This window comes from Lipotes vexillifer, unplaced genomic scaffold (genome assembly GCF_000442215.2).
Source record: "Lipotes vexillifer unplaced genomic scaffold, Lipotes_vexillifer_v1.1 scaffold1275, whole genome shotgun sequence".
Lineage (NCBI taxonomy): Eukaryota > Metazoa > Chordata > Mammalia > Artiodactyla > Lipotidae > Lipotes > Lipotes vexillifer.
In genome coordinates this window covers 247,463-265,246 of record NW_006770093.1, presented here as the reverse complement: position 1 = coordinate 265,246, position 17,784 = coordinate 247,463, and the positions used below count along the sequence as shown (strand labels likewise).

Genomic DNA, 17,784 nt, shown 5'->3' with positions numbered 1-17,784 from the left:
AAGAAGAGTATGTTTCTGTAGTTTTTAAATGGATTATAGTGGGTATCAAATTTCATTTCATCTTGAAATGTCAATATTGACAGTGTGCCTGAAATTACATATTTGCAGCTATTTAAACTAACGATGAAAAAATGTTAGCTATTAACTTTTAAAAGTATAGGAAGGCACAGAGTTTGTCAAAATTATTTTGGGAGTATATGAACAAAAATGCTTGAAAAGCACCAATCAGATGAGCTCTACAATCCCTCCCAGCCCTATTACAGCCCTCATGTCTTCGTATCATAATTTTCTGTTAGCACTCCTCAGGGGCATGTGTCATCTTCTCTCATCTTTGTATCCCCTTGCAGTCTAGCACAGTGCCTAGTACAGATGCAGTAAATCTCTCCTGATTTAAACCCTAGTCATATCCTTTGTGAGTTTTCTCCCTTCTCTGGCTTCATATGTGCAGAATGAAGTGACCAGATTCAGTTTGTATCACTTGTTCCTTCTTGTACATTCTTTGTTTTTTTGGTTTTTTGTTTTTTATCAGATCTATCTGACGTGAGTTGTCTGAGGCCAGGAGTCAGAGACTGAAGTTCTATCCCCAACCCTGCCTCTTAACACCCTGCCTGACCTTGGGCAGCTCACGTTCCCTCTCAGATGAAGGGGCTCAATTTAATGATCTCCAAAATCCCTTCCAGCTCGAATGGTGTGTATTTGCCTATTGATTGCAGGCTATTCTGCTATAGCCTAATGACTCTTCTAAGCCTAGTGTTTCTCTCAATGAAGTACTCGAAACTAACTGCATGACCAGTTCTACCACTTACAGTAAGTTAGCAAGGCCAGGCTGACCTAAAATAAAGATATAAAAACTGTACAAGAGAGAAAATATTTGCAAATCTTATATATGATAAAGATCTAGTACCCAGGATAAATAAAGCACTCTTACAACTCAACAATAAAAAGACAGCCCAATTTCTAAATGGACAAAGGATCTGAACAGAAATTTCTCCGAAGAAAGTACACAAATGGGAAATAAGGACATGAAAAGATGCTCAACGTTAGGGAAATGCAAATAAAAATCAGTGAGATACCACTTCACACCCACTAGGATGGTTATAATCAAAAAGACAGATAATACGTGTTGGGGAGGATATGGAGAAATTAGAACACTTATGCATTACTGGTGGGAATGTAAAATGGTGCAGTACCTTTGGAAAATAGTTTGACAGTTCCTCAGAAGTTAATCACAGAGCTACCATATGACCCAGCAATTCCACTCCTAGATATATACCCGAGAGAGTTGAAAACAGAGATACACACACACACAAACACACAAAACTTATAGCAAATATTCATAGCAACATTATTCATAATAGCCAGAAGGTAGAAATGACCCAGATATCCATCAGTTGAATAGATAACCAAAATGTGATATAGCCATAAAATGGAATATTTATTCAGCCATAAAAAGTAGTGACGTGCCTGTGTGGGGACAAGGAATATATGGGAAGTCTCTGTACTTCCACTCAATTTTGCTTTGAACTAAAACTGCTCTAAAAATGAAGTGTTTTTTTGTTTGTTTTTGTTTGTTTGTTTGTTTGTTTTGCGGTATGCAGGCCTCTCACTGTTGTGGCCTCTCCGGTTGTGGAGCACAGGCTCTGACGTGCAGGCTTAGCAGCCATGGCTCACGGGCCCAGCCGCTCCGCGGCACGTGGGATCTTCCCGGACCGGGGCACGAACCCGTGTCCCCTGCATCGGCAGGCGGACTCTCAACCACTGTGCCACCAGGGAAGCCCTAAAGTTTATTATTTAAAAAATAGAGTAATGAAGTGCTGATACACGCCACAACACGGGTGAATCTCAAAAACATTATGTTAAGTGGAAGAAGCCAGATTCGAAAGGCCACATATTATATGAATCCATTTATATGAAGTGTCCAGAATAGGCAAATTTATAGAGACAGAAAATAGATTACTGGTTGCCCAGATCCGTGGGGAGGAGGAAATGGGGAGTGACTTCTAACAAATGTGGGATTTCTTTCTGCAGTGATGAAAATGTTCTGGAATTAGTGGCGATGGTTGTACAGTCTTGTGAATATACTAAAACCCACTGAATTGTATGCTTTAAAATGGTGAATGGGGTACAAATTATATGTCGATTTTTTTTTTAATATACAAAAAAGAACGAGTAAGGAATAGCACATAATCGGAAAGTTTATACCAACATCCCTGCCTCTTCAGTAAGCAGTAATGAGTAATAATGGGGAGAGCCGAGGTTGATGTAAATGTTGGGGCTCAAGGAGTAACCCAGCTGTGGCCGCGGGAGCACACCGTCTGTCTCTCTGCCTCCCGCCCCCAGCGCTCCCCTAGAGTACCCATGAGCAACAGTGCACATGCCCAGGCCGTCCTAGGGTGGCCATCTCTTCACCCTTAAGGACAAGTGGTTCTAGTTACAGACGTCCTTTACACGCTCACAAAGCTTACATAGTAATTATTCATCATATTATCAAACCAAAAATAGAGAACAGTAACTCTAGCACTGCCATATCTTTCCCTGGATAGTCTACAAATCTCTGCCAAATTCTCCTTTCTGAGTAACTGCGTTCAATGCAGACGCTCCAGAATCCACAGTGGCCTGTCCCTGTTATTTACCATATTAATTCTAAATACCCCTCCCTAGTTTTAAAAGTTCTCTGCAACCTAGTCCTACCTTTCTTATCCAAAATTAAATCACATGACTGAAATATTTACTTGTTAATAATGTACAATCTAACCTTAAAACCCTTTCCTGACTTCACAAATATGACTGGCTTTCTGCTGAGATGTTAGGTACTTATTCAGAACTGTTCCAGAGTATCTCAGGACTCCCAGCATCTACCACATATCCATACCACTGATCTCCAGGATGAGACAAAGTTTCTTGAGTGACACTCTGACCTTTACAAAGGCAGTGTTGTTTTAAGAAAATTAGTGTAGCAATACAAAGTACTAGGAGGAACTTGGGAGGTACCCTAACATAAGTCTATTATGTATGTATCTTTCCAGAGTCCCTAGAAGGACACTTCATTTGGATATAATGGGCATTCAGCAAGTACTTGTTTGATGGAGCCAAACTTATTTTTTTAAACAGCAATTTTTATGTGTTTACTGCATCTCTGCTGAATTCTATCAAGCTAAAAGATTCTAATATATTGCTAATAGGAACCCCAGTTATAAAAATCATCTATTAGTGAGTCTTTTATTTTCTCAGGATTCAATTTTCTTAAATGAAATTATAAACAAAATAGCTAGTTTTTTTATTTTAAAAACAGTGGACTGTTGTTATGAGTTTACTTTTTTTATATCTTTCTCTGTCTTTTTAGACTGTTAGACCTAAAAAGGATGTTACCAACCATGTTGCTTTGCCTGTCAAAGCTACAAGACCCGTCAGCATTAAACATCAGTCCAGACCTGCCAGTATCACAGGGTCCCAGAGGCCAAAGTTGGAGCCACCAAAACTTCTGGGCAAAAAAAGGCTCACTTCAGAATATGTTTCTTCTAACCCAAACTGTAAGCTTTCCGGAAGTAGTCAACAACAGCATGAATTTGGATCATCCACTACTGGAGAACTGTCAAGAAAAACCATGGGGTCACTTAATATACAGGAATTGAAAACTAAAAAGCAGCAGGTAACACAACAAGGAACTGCTAAATGTACAGACTCTGTGGACAATACCCATGTTGAAAATGAATCCTTGGGTAGCTGCCTAAAAGAGATGAATAAAGAGAACTTGCCCCAAATCTTTCCAGACTCTGAGAGGAAGCCAAATCCTGAATTAGGCACCGTAAGTAAGCCAAAAACTAATCAAACCAAAAGCAGTATGGCTCCTACTAAAGAAGTCTTGGGCAAAAGGTCAGTGAATAGTGCTGTTCTGAAAGACAGAGTTAATAAACAATTTCTTGAAGAAAAACAAATCAGGATTCCACCAGAGAAGTCTCAGCAACTCTCTAGAGGAACAGATCTTGCAAGACCAGGGGGAAAACCCCCCAAAACAGTTTCCTCTCACTTTGTCCAGACACTTAACAGGACTCAAGCATCAAGGAAAACAGTGGTTAAGGACATAAAGAATATAAAGGTTAATAGGGGTAAGTATGAAAGACCAAATGAAACTAAGTTGCAGTCATGCACTGTTACTGAACAGAAAGTAAAACATAGCAAACCCAGCACATACCCCAAAGTGCTTCAAAGAGGATGTAACAGCAGACATCCAAACACAAAGCAAGATCATAAACCCACGCAAGCTTGTTGTAGACGTCGGACATCATATGTACTGCAAAAATCAAAAGCCATAAGCCAAAGGCCTAATTTGACAGTTGGCAGCTTTAACTCAGTCATTCCAAGCACCCCTAGCATAAGAGCAAATGGAGCCAAAGGGAATAAATGCAACAACAGCCATCAACAAAAAACACGGACTTTGGACTCCAAGTTGAAAAGGGCTCTTGCCCAGAACTGTTTTCTAAACAAGACAGCTCCCAGAACTCAAGCTGGTGGCACAACCGTAAATGGAAGAGGACTCCCAAATGGGACCCATACTAATCCAAATAAGAAGACCACAGCAGAGGATCGAAGGTACTTTATTTTAATTCCAAAATTTTGTAAATTAAGATGACTAGGCAAATTGACCATCAGGAGTGCTAAAGTCAGGAGATGGGTCATAAATAATGGCTCCTGAGTAATTTTTAGCTGTAACTCTGAAAAAAAGGCAAAGCAAATATGAAGACTTGATAGAGCTGGGTGGTACATACATGTGTTCAAATTGTTCTCTGTAATTTTCTGTATGCTTGAAATAATTTATTTTTTAAAAAAGAAATTGAAACAGAATAGTTGAATAAGAAGTAGAGGTTGCAGAGGTAGACCATTCATGCAAGAAGTGCCCTGCAGGGACTGAACAGCAACAGAAGAGGCAGGGTAGGAGGAGCCAGAGTAGTGAACTTACACTGCTAGGAAGTGCGGAAATGGTAGTCCCTTGTCAAGCCAACTAATGTGAAATCCGAAAAGTTATCAGAGAAGAAGGAGCAGGAAACTTCTATGAGTCTGAGCAGGCCAAGTTTTGGAAAGTATGCTAAGGCAGAGAGAAGTAATCGGTTCACATACAGAGTTCAGATGTTAGAAGTCAGGATCTCAGGCTGCTGGGAGTTAACATTAACATGTGTGATGCTTGAAACTGAGCCAAAGGATTTCATACACTTTCTGAACAGGACCAGACATATTCTGATGATGTGGTGAACCTCCCAGGAGAAGCACCTCTGTACACTTGATTGGAGTAGAAAATAAGGAGATTCCTGGCAAGGGCAAAAGGAACATGTAAAATTAGATGGTAGCTAAAATATATAGCAGAGTGAAGTGAGGGCAAGATTTATTCTCTGAATACAGCCCTGAACACCACTGACAAGCTCTCTGCCCTCCTGAAGAGACAGAAAATAACTTAATTCAGGGTGATGCGATTGAGAGAGGGAGGCTAGGATGACTTTAGATAGAAAGGTCAGGGGAGGTACTTTGAACAGTGACATCTGGACTGGGAAAAGGACAGTGACAGAGGGCTTCCCTGGTGGCGCAGTGGTTGAGAGTCCGCTTGCCGACGCAGGGGACACGGGTTCGTGCCCCGGTCCGGGAGGATCCCACGTGCCGCGGAGCGGCTGGGCCCGTGAGCCATGGCCGCTGAGCCTGCGCGTCCGGAGCCTGTGCTCCGCAGTGGGAGAGGCCACATCAGTGAGAGGCCCGCGCACCACAAAAAAAAAAAAAAAGGACAGTGACAGGAAGAAGGATGAGTCTTCTGAGCAAAAAGAAAACTGAATGCAAAGGCCTTGAGCTGGTGAATGAGGAGGTCAGGGTCCCTATCCTGGAGCTTTGCAGTGTAGACCAGATAACAGATGATGGATCCTAAGACAGATTACAGTTGGGCCAAGTTTGATGACAAAAAATAGGAGGAGTCTGTGGAGAAGGATAGATCACTCTCTCATTCCTCGAGTGGTTCCTTTAGCACCTACACTGGGAGATACAGTGATGAGCACACAGTCATAGTCTACTATTATGGAACATTTTTTCTGGTGTATATATGGAAAGTACTAGAATAATAAAGCCAGGTCCTAGGAATATGTTAGCTTTAGAAAAAGCAAGTTCCCTCTTCATTTATGATTAGAAGCAAGGCTAAGGAGATAAGAATGCCGTGAACATATGGGAAACACATGCCAGATGACTCAGCTTCTGTCATGAAGCCGGTGAAGGTAAAGGGGAAGCAGTTAGGGCTAATGTAAGCACTGTGTGGACTGTGCTGAGAAATCAAGGGAGAAATGAGAGTTAATAGTTACTGATTTTCTCGGGGGCTTCCCTGGTGGTGCAATGGTTAAGAATCCACCTGCCAGTGCAGGGGACACGGGTTCAAGTCCTGGTCTGGGAAGATCCCACATGCCCCGGAGCCGCTAAGCCCGTGCGCCACAACTACTGAGCCTGCACTCTAGAGCCCGCGAGCCACAACTACTGAGCCCACGTGCCATGACTACTGAAGACCGCATGCCTAGAGCCCCTGCTCTGCAACAGGAGAAGCCACCACAGTGAGAGAAGCATGCGCACCGCAACGAAGAGTAGCCCCCGCTCAACGCAACTAGAGAAAGCCCATGTGCAGCAGCAAAGACCCAACGCAGCCAAAAATAAATAAATAAATAATTTTTTTTTTTTTGTAATAGTTACTGATTTTCTGGAAAAAGCAAAGCTATAAGGACAGCAAAGCGATCAGTGACTGCTGGGAGCTGGCATGGGTGGCAAGGTTGACCACTGAGGAACACGGGCATTTTTGAGGGTGTTATATCTTGATTGTAGTCACAGTCACATGATTTCATGCATTTGTCAAAACTCACAGAACTGTGTACCAAAAAAGGTGAATTTTACTGTAATTAAACACGTGTTCTAAACACTATGCTAGGCACTGGGACATCCAAGGTTTCTGTCTTCATAGACCTTGGATTCTAGTGGAAAAGATAGAAAATCAACATGTTGATTAAGACAGAATAATTACAGAAAATTACCTCTTCAAGGAGTTATCATTTGAGCAGAGGACTGAAGACAGACAATACAAGACCCTGAGGGAGGAATGAGCTTGGGTTAAGTAACGGAAAAAATGCCAGAGCTCCTGGAAGGCAGTGAGTGAGGGGGAGAGTGGTGTAACATGAGGTTGTAGGCAGGAACCAACCTGCACTGCACCTCTGGCCACAGAGAACATTTTGAATTTTATGCCAAGAGCCATGGAAAGTACCTGGCCATGACTGGTTTACGTTGTAAAGATCACTAGCTGCTCTCCACAGGATGAATTTGAGAAGGGTTAGAGTGGAAGGAAGGAGATGAGTTAGGAGGCTGCTGCAGCATTTCAGGCAGAAGGTGACAGTGATCTGGACAAGAATGGTGGTAGTGGAGATAGAATCAATACTGATTATGTGTTGGATGTGGGGAAAAGAAAGGACTACTCAAGACAACTCGTTTTAGGCCCTAGCAACTGGGTAGATTGGGGCACTGTTTACCAATGTAGGGAAGGCTGTTTGGGAAAAGATTTGGAGATGAAAATCGAGAGCTTTGTTTTGAACAACATTAAATTTTAAGCACCTGCCAGACATCAAATAAAAGTTATCAGTTAGGCACTGGAGTTTACAAAGTTTGGGACCCTTGAGAGTGATCTGGGCTGAAATGTACGTTTGTGAGTCATAAACATGTAGTTGTAATTTAAAGAAACTGAAGAGCCTACATTCAGATGCTTGGGCCTACATGTCTTGGTGCCTCCTTCAACAGTAGTCTATGGACTGCCTAGGAGCAGGAGTGGAGAGTGAACAGTGTGGGGAGAGTGAGGATTAGGACGTGGCACCATCAGAGACTAGCTACTTAAGAAAAGAGCCCTGAAATTATTGATCTCATTAGGGGAAGAGAAGGTCATGTGTGGTAGGAGAGGACTAAGGAACTGGGCAAAGTGGGTCACTTTGAGTGGCCACAACCCTAATGAGGGCAGAATACAGGTTTGGTGAGTCTGGTTGAGTGGCAGATACAAAGCTCATGATAAGAGAAATGGAGTGCTGAGTTAATAATCTCAGAGATGGAGGGATGTCTTAGGACAGCAATTGTCAGGAGTAGCATACAGGTAAAAATTTTCAGAGAAGAATATTGAAAAATAAACAGGAAATTAAGGAGTTTGAAGATTGAGATGCTAACCACCTGTTGTAATCCAACTAATCCATCTGGCATCTGCCTTCTGAAGGGTGGGGGCAACCAGTGCTTCCAATACCAATTGGTAAATTATTTTTAAAACATCCTCCTGACTTTCTAGTTGAAGGTGTTCAGTGATAATCTATGCATGTCATACTTTAGAACCTTAACCATGTACCAAAAAAGACCCCTAAAACCATCCCCCTCTTTAATTGTATAACAGGAAACAGTTGGAAGAATGGCAGAAATCTAAGGGGAAGATCTATAAACGGCCTCCTATGGAACTTAAAACAAAAAGAAAAATAATAGAGGAAATGAATATTTCATTCTGGAAGAGTATGGAAAAAGAAGAGGAAGAAAAGAAAGCACAACTTGAACTATCCAGTAAAATTAACAACACTCTGACAGAATGTCTGCAGCTCATTGAAGGGGTGAGTGAGAACAATAAGCTCCCAAAGCTTTGCTGAATCTTAGAGTTTTTTAAACATTTTTGTTAAATATAGTGTAGGGGAGATAACCTCTGTCTAAGCAGAAATTTAGCTCCTCCTTTTAATAGAGAGGAAGGATAGTAATAATAATAAACATGTACTTAAATAATGATTCTTGTATGCCAGGTACTGTTCTAAGCACTTTACTTATATTATTTCATACAATTACATAATGACTATTATGATATTCACTTTACAAATGAAGCTGAGGCACAGAGAAGTTGGGAAATTAACCCAGGTAGTCTGGCTCCAGAGGGGTTCAAAAGGAACTCTGCCTTCTTCATGTATTGAGGTCCAAAGAGTAAACATTTGACATTTAGATATGAAGCTAAAGTCAAAAGGCAAGGCCTCATGTAGAATTAGATTATCCTAAAGTCTCTAGGTAGCTATGAATGGCATCTAAATTGTATCTTGGATTTTTCAGATAAGGATAAAGTAAATGGTCAGCAAAGGGTATGATCCTTAGGATATTCCTTGAAGGAAAAATATATTAATAAAAAATAACTGGATAGACTTCTATACTAAGGTCCTTGCCTGAAGCAGACTCAGTTCTGTCGTTTGACTGGTAGTATTGTATATCAGCAAAAAAAAACAAGGAAACCTTCAAATTAGGTCTACTCTGGGCAGTTTTTTCATGAGATTCAGTTAAACATTAACTACTTCTCTTTTGTGGAATTAAACTTCAGTTCTTTGTTCTTTCTCTTGTTTTCATTGCATTAAAAAAATACCTGGGGCTTCCCTGGTGGCGCAGTGGTTGAGAGTCCGCCTGCCGATGCAGGGGACACGTGTTCATGCCCCGGTCCGGGAGGATCCCGCGTGCCGCGGAGCGGCTGGGCCCGTGAGCCATGGCCGCTGAGCCTGCGCATCCGGAGCCTGTGCTTCACAGCGGGAGAGGCCACAACAGTGAGGGGCCCGCATACTGCAAAAAAAAAAAAAAAAATACCTGAATACATTTTTATTTTTAAAAGCATTTCAGATAATACAGGTAAATTACTCCCAGCACTTGCACAGGCGCGTGCACACACACAAGGTACGCACCCCAGGCTTCTCCCTGGAGGTGACCACTACTGCCCATTATCCTTCCAGTTTTTATGCATTTACTTAACAGTATAGGTATGTAGAGAAATGAAGTATATGGTTTTGTGAGTTGCAGTTATTTCAGATTTTTATGTGTGTTCTTTGGTTGTCTTTTCTTGTGTTTTCCTAGTATCAGTATTATGCTGGCTTTGTCAAATGAGTTGGGTATTTTCCTTTTTTCCTGTACCCTGAAAATATTTTATTTGCAATTGAGATTCATTATTTTGTTCTTTGAAGGTTTGATAAGAACTTACCTCTAAAATCATCTGGACTTTGGGGGATAATTTTCTATTTTTCAGTTTTTTCCATGGTCATTGGTCTATTTAGGTTTTGTATTTCTTGAACCAATTTTAGTAATTCTGTGCCTTTTATTTAAATCAGACTTGGTAAAGATTTCTCTATTCATCTTTTTAAAAGGCCATCTTTTGGGTTTTATTTTTTTCTCTTGCATCAGTGTCTGTATCTATTTTTATGTTTATTTTTCTTTTCTAGCTTTTTTAGTTGAAAGCTTAGAGCATTTATGTCATTCTTTCTTATTTTATTAAAAATATTTTTTTTAGTGCTATCAGTTTGCCTCTGAATTTAGCTTTGGTCATATCCTTCATGTTTGACTAGGTAATGTTTTGTATCAGAGTCAAGTCAGAAAAACAGAAACACAAGGTATCTCAATAGAAAGAATGGAATATGAAGGTTGGTTTCACAGTGTCTTATGTGAGTCTCCTTGAAGCAGACCCTTCAAGGAAGAAAGGGGAACAAAGAGAGGTTGGGGATATCAGAACCTAGCAGCTAGGAGAGACAAACCCTGTGGAAGTGGGACTCCAACTCTAAGGAGGGCATACTACGAGCAATGCTGGTGCCACCGGAGCTGGAGGAGGGGCCCTGCAGGGCTGGGATTCAGACCTTGAGAAAACGATGCTAGCTAGCCGGTTGGTGCTTTTGCCTCTGAAGGAGCACAGTGAGGCAGAGTCTGTGAATGCCAGGGTAAAAAGGTAGAGGCTGGAACCAACTGCTGCTGCCAGAGTGAAGGACCATTGCTGGGGTGATGAAAGCAAATGGGAAAGAGGCAGTCCCCTCTCTTCTCCAGCCCTGCAACCTCCCTCTAGTGCCCCATACTGGCCGAGCCCATCAGAGAACTGCTGTCAAAGCAGAAAGTGATTTACAGAATTCCAGCACATTTACAGAATTCTGCACAACAAAGCAGAGGATAAAAGGTGGGTTTAGAGCTAAGAGATCATAGCCTAATAACTGACATGTTCTCATTTTTGTTTCTAGTTTGAGATTTCCATTTTGAGTTCTACTTTAATCCAAAAGTTATCTTAGAAGAGTATCTTTTAACTCCCAGATATGTAGTTGGTTTTGTTGGTGTTGGGTTTTTGGGGGTTCTTTTTTTGTTTTTTCTGGGTGTCAATTTTTAATTATACTGCATTGTGGTTGGTGAATGTTGAAATTTTCTTTCTGGTCTTAATGTCTGATCAGTCTTGGTGAATGTTCCAAAAGTGTTTGAAAAGGATACGTATTCTGTGTTGAACAGAAAGTTCTACATGAGTATCCATTGCTCTCTGAAAGAAATATGCCAGAGTCTGTCACTGGCACTGTGACTTGTGATGGATAATTTCATTTTGTATTTCTGTCAACATTTACTTTCTATTTTTCAAAGTTATGTTGTTAGGTACTAAAGATTCATGACTTGCTTTGATTTTTCTTCTGTCTGATATTAATCTTGCCACACCTGCTTTGTTGTTCTTACAATTTGTCTAGTAAATTTTTTTCTATCCCTTTATTTTTAAAGGTATGTCTCATGAATACATACAATTTAATTTCTCTAACCAAATCTGGAACTCCCTGCTTTTAAAAAAGTGCATTTAGCCCATATACATCCGTTGTAATAATTATGCATATGTTTAACTTTATCTCTGCCATTTTATTTTGTGATTCAATTTACATGAATTATTTTTTGGTTTATTTTCCCTCATCTCTTTATCCAGTTTTCTTTATTTCATAACGAAAGCATATAAATTGAAATCACAAAAGAAAGTGGTAAGTGTGAGTTCAAACATGGTATGCAAGTTATATATTCTTCTCATGGTTACTTTTGTTTCAAGTCTTCCACTTGAATTCTAAAGTTTGTTCACTAGTAACTTTATGTTTTTGAATGGTAAACTTTCTGAGTTGTTATGCTTGTAAAAATGTCATTATTTCACCCTCCTGCTGGATTCATAGTTTGGCTGGGGGTAATTTCTAAATTCACATGATCTTCCCTGGAAAATTTGAAGTTACGCTTTCATTTTCTTTCTTACATCTGGAATTGTTGATTTATTAAAGTCTCATGTCAATCTAATTCTCATTCCTGTATAGGTAATCCTTTTTTTCCCCTTTCTGGAAGGATTTAAGATTTTCCTTTTATCCCTTTTTTTTTTTCAATTGGCCATACCATGCAGCTTGCAGGCCCTTAGTTCCCCGACCAGGGATCGAACCCATGCCCCCTGCAGTGGAAGCATGGAGTCCTAACCACTGGACCACCAGGGAATTCCCTCCTTGGTTTTCTAAGTATGGGTCTTTTTTCATCCATCTTGCTTAGCTCTCTGAGTACCTTGCAGTCTGAACACTTGTTTCTTTGTTCCGTCCTTGGGAATTTTCTTCTGCAACTGCTTTGAGTGTACTGCTTTGTTCTTTCTCTACTTTTTCTTCTAGAAATTCTATTACGTGGATATTGGAATTCTTGAGTAATAGATGTATCCTCCAGAACTCTTAACTTTTCTTTTATACTCTTCATTTCTTTGTTCTGTTGCACTGGGTTCTGGAAGAATTCCACAGCCAAATTTTCAGCTCACTGACTTATTCTTCAGCAGTGTCCATGCCACTGTTCTGCCTTTCTATTGATTCTTTCTCATAGCATTCGTTCTACTTTTACGATGGCAGTATTCTCTTATCACTCTGAAGATACTGACTACAGGTTTGTTTGTTTTTTTAACATCTTTATTGGAGTATAATTGCTTTACAGTGGTGTGTTAGTTTCTACTTTATAGCAAAGTGAATCAGCTATACATATACTTATATCCCCATATCTCCTCGCTGTTGCATCTCCCTCCCACCCTCCCTATCCCACCCTCACCCTTAGGTGGTCACAAAGCACTGAGCTGATCTCCCTGTGCTATGCGGCTGCTTCCCACTAGCTATCTGTTTTACACTTGGTAGTGTGTATAGGTCCATGCCACTCTCTCGCTTTGTCCCAGCTTACCCTCCCCCTCCCCGTGACCCCAAGTCCATTCTCTACTTCTGCGTCTTTATTCCTCTTCTGACTGCAGTACTCTTAAAATGTATTTCTCTTTGCTCCCTCAGCTGTTTGCTCCAGTGCTCATTCTTCTGGTTCTTGAGTTTTATGCCTCTTTCATGTAGTGTTGGTTTCCTCAAACATTAGTGATTCTTGACTGTGAGCTTACCCTTGTGTCTCTCCCATCTCAGGAGAAGTAGGAGGTGCTGCTTGGCTGAGTGTGCCAGTGCCTGGGTTTCTGGGCATGTGGCTCTTCATATTCCTCCTGGTCCGTGTCACTGCGCTGCTCTTGGTACAAGGCAGAAGGGAACCAAACCAGTGAAGCTATTTTAAAGTTCCTTTTTGTGGGATTTAACCCTCTGTATCTTTATATACACCTGTGTGGATCCCCAGCACACACACATATACACCCATGACCCTTGCATACCTTTGCCATCCTTCATTCTTCTGTTAGGGTCAAGCGGAAATTCTGGTCACCATTCAGTGTTCGCATTATTATGAATGTGTAAGAAATACATGAATGGCTGATTACTCCAGGGTTTGGTTTGGTTTGGTTTCGGTTTTGCATAAAAATGGGGAACATATTTCTTACTTTCAACTATGATAAACATTTTTCTCTTTGGCCTCTTAATTTAAAATTTAATGATCAGTGTCAGAGTTCATCACAACATGCTGCGTAAACGGGCACATTTATATAAGCTACTTCAGTAAGATTCAGGTTTTTTAAATTCAAAAAAATATTGAGCAGACTGATTTCCGCACACCTTCTGTGACAAATACTAGGAGAGAACAACAGCAAGACAGGAATAATTACCTCTGGGTATTTTTCTTTTTTCCAGGGTGTACATTCTAATGAAATATTTGCCATTTTGTCCAGTATTCCTGAGGCTGAAAAATTTGCTAAATTCTGGATCTGCAAAGCAAAGTTGTTGGCAAGTAAAGGCACCTTTGATGTTATTGGGCTATATGAAGAGGCCATCAGAAATGGGGCCAGAGTAAGTATCTGTCTTGAGTGGGTGACTTCTTAAAACTTCTCCTTAATATGACTTCTCTGTTGTTTGCAAAGTGGCGGTTATGTAATGTAATGTTGAAGCTTCTCATTCACTTCATAAAGTTACATGCAGAACATGAAGTCCAACATGTCCTTTATGAACATTCTAATTAAAACATTTATTTTGTAGAATATAGTGTTACATGTAAACCCATAGAATCACTTTCTTGTCAAGCGAATATGTCTCACTTTCTACTCATTGTAGAAATAAGCACTTGTGAAAAGTAATAGCATAGAAAATTATAATGTAACGTCAATAGCCAATACTAAGAAAGTCATACCTCACCTAAAGAACCTAAAAATATATGAAACCCAACATATCAGTGTCCATAAATCAATAATTCAGGGCTATTTTATGAAATAACTTTTAATTCTAAAACCTAGTAAAACCACTGTCTATGTATAATTTTTTTAAATAAATTTATTTATATTTTTGGCTGCATTGGGTCTTCGTTGCTGCACGCGGGCTTTTCCCTAGTTGCGGCGAGCAGGGGCTACTCTTCGATGCAGTGCGCGGGCTTCTCATTGCAGTGGCTTCTCTTGTTGTGGAGCACGGGCTCTAGGCGCGTGGGCTTCAGTAGTTGTGGCCCGCAGACTCTAGAGCACAGGCTCTAGAGCACAGGCTCAGCAGTTGTGCGCGGGCTTAGTTGCTCCATGGCATGTGGGATCTTCCCCGAGCCAGGGATCGAACTCGTGTCCCCTGCATTGGCAGGCGGATTCTTAACCACTGCACCACCAGGGAAGCCCTATATATAATTTTTTTAACAAAGACTGCATTAAATAGTTTCATAACTCTTTTCCGTATAATATCACTTTCCATGTCATCACATATACCATACCTTTTGCATGATTGTTCAGAATCAGACTTGTCCATGGACATAATTTAAATAATTTGATAAGGTCTGTTCCATAAGGCCTCTGTTTCCCTCCCCTCCCATTTCCCACTTCCCACTTCCCAGAGCAAACTGAGTATTTTGTTACCTTGATAGTTTCAGATCACATGCTTATATTACTATTTCTTGATTTTTCTCTCTTTAGACATGATTTGTAGACATCCAACTGTACAGGATGAGAATCTAACCTTCTTTCTCACACACACCCACACAGATCCCCAACACACACACATAGACACCCCTATCACCCCTGCAGACTTTTACTGTCCTCCATATTTCCATTAGAGTCATATGGAAATTCTGGTCACTATTCAGTGTTCACATTGTTGTGACTATGTGAGAAATATGCATTGAGCCATGTGGTATACACTATGATTACTTTGCCTTTCAAGTACGGTTTCATAATTTTCCTGAAATTATTTTCTTGTTTTCCCTTTGCTTAGTTTTCTGAGTATTTATTATATAATTAATTCCCATACTCTTCTATAATTATCTAAATTTCTCCATACTTTCAAAACATTTGATATTCTGTTGATTTCTTTTTCTCAGAGACTTTTCTCCCGACCCTTCTTGATCTGTTCCAGGCTTGACAGGTTGTTCTTTACCCCTGTCTTTATTGGCTGTCATTCTGGGATCTCCTTTCACCAAAACCCTCAGATTCCCGTTTCTTCCTGCATTGCCTGATTCTTCTCCAATACTTTTCTTCTCTCACCATTTTTTTTTTTTTTTTTTTTGGTGGGTAGGGGGTTGTTCTCTATTGTTCATTAAATGCTTTACTCAGATGCCAGTGAAACTGGGCTGTTTCAATATAAGAGGTGGATTTTAAAAAGCTTGTTAAAAACTCTGGACACAGATGAGGCTTTACCATAGGGTGATTTGGCTGAGTCAGTTGACTGAAGAACCCTCAATATCAGTGTCTTCAGGTCTTCCTTCTAAGACTGGTTATATTCTCATCCAGTCTTCTTCCCAGGAACTAGAAGCCAGGCTACCAGGTGTTATGGCGGAGGAGAGAGCTGGGTGTCTCAACCTTCAGCGTGGAAACTTTCATTTATCCCTTTTTTCAGTAGGCACTCCCACCCTCAATCTTGCATGATATCCCCCAGAGACTTGGAGGATACGTGCCCAGTGTCCTGTTTGGATGAAGGTGGGAGGGGCACAGTCACCGGACTGCATGGAGTTTAGGGATGCAGGGTGGATTTGGAGGTCTGACCGTATTTATTTATTTACTTGCTTACTTCCCAAGCCACGCAGCTTGCGGGATCTTAGTTCCCCAGCCAGGGATTGAACCAGGGCCGTGGCCCTGAAAGCACCGAGTCCTAACCACTGGACCGCCAGGGAATTCCCAGGTCTGACTGCTTTTTGACAGATGCTCAAGAGCCCTCCTGATTTTGACCCCTCCATCCATTCCTCAGCCTTTCAGAGGCTCTGGGGTTGAATCAGCTTCTTTCTTAGCCACACTGCCAGCTTAGAATGTGGCTCTTTCAAGTTGGTCAAACTACTTACCTCTTCCTTCTACATTCGAGCTTCCAAAATCTTGTTGCTGTTTCTTCTATTCCCTATGGTTATTGCCTCCTTTTTAATCCCTTTATTATAATTTCATTAGAGTTTCAAGAGTGATTAGAAATAAATGTGTAAAAAAAAGAAATGTGTACTCAATGCATCATCTTTAGCTAGAAGCCTGTGAAAATATAAAATACACTTGATGAGTGTTTTATATAATTAAGACCTTTTGCAATATATTCTGTACATTTATTCCCATTTCTTAAGTTTACAGCCTTTTAGATTTTGTAAAAATGTATAGATAGCTTTGCTTGTATGCTCTGTTGTCAGTTTGTATCTGTTATTTACTTGATACAGAGTCCCAGGTCAGGAAGACCAGGCTCCAAATATTATGTTCCTATGAGAACGTACAATTCATTTATGATGTTCTGCTTCATGGCCTGGTTAACATGCTTTAAAAAGGATGGCTATCTCAGATAATTTTATCAGAAAATTACTTTTCTATAATAGTTTTTCTTTTTAATTGTTTTTTATGTTATTTTACCAGATAAAAGAAGAAGGGGAAGGCTGGGGGGAAATTGCCCAGAATGCTAACTAAAGGTTATATTTAGATGATGGGATTATGGGTGGTTTTCCTTTTCAAATTTGACCTATTGTTCAGTTTTCTGTGATAAGATATGACTTTTGGGCTTCCCTGGTGGCACAGTGGTTAAGAATCCGTGTGCCAATGCAGGGGACACGGTTCAAGCCCTGTTCCGGAAAGATCCCACATGCTGTGGAGCAGCGAAGCCCGTGCGCCACAATTGCTGAGCCTGTGCTCTAGAGCCTGTGCGCCACAACTACTGAAGCCCGTGCACCTAGAGCCTGTGCTCCACAACAAGAGACACCGCAATGAGAAGCCCACACACCGCAACGAAGAGTAGCCCCTGCTTGCCACAAGTAGAGAAAGCCCGCGCACAGCAACAAAGACCCAATGCAGCCAAAAATAAATAAAATTAAAAAGATATATGACTTTTATAATAAAAACAAAAATTCAGTTAAGACAGCACTAAAAACATATGCCAAATTTTCTGTATGGCTCGCTTTACATCTTTGGATCAGAATCTTTATGTGGGAACACATCTTCAGTGGGATTATATATAAGTCAATACGAAAATTGATTTAGAGAAATTTTATTATAGACAACTTTCCATAAATACATCTCTTCATTAAAGTCAAGCATGCCAAAAACAAGATGGCGGCGGCCACGTGAGCACACCCCCCCACCCCACCCACGTCTCCGCTGGCGCGGTCACTGCC

At 40.7% G+C, this 17,784-nt stretch overlaps 1 protein-coding gene across 1 annotated transcript in view; it reads left to right on the top strand.

Moving 5' to 3' along the window:
* The window catches only part of CKAP2L (cytoskeleton associated protein 2 like), a 29,704-nt gene that overhangs the window by 6,726 nt on the left and 5,194 nt on the right, over positions 1 to 17,784 (top strand). Inside the window, exons 4-6 of the mRNA XM_007446017.1 lie at positions 3,344 to 4,590; positions 8,429 to 8,636; positions 13,881 to 14,036. Coding sequence (XP_007446079.1) covers positions 3,344 to 4,590; positions 8,429 to 8,636; positions 13,881 to 14,036 — 1,611 coding nt within the window. The remainder of the gene's footprint in view (positions 1 to 3,343; positions 4,591 to 8,428; positions 8,637 to 13,880; positions 14,037 to 17,784) is intronic.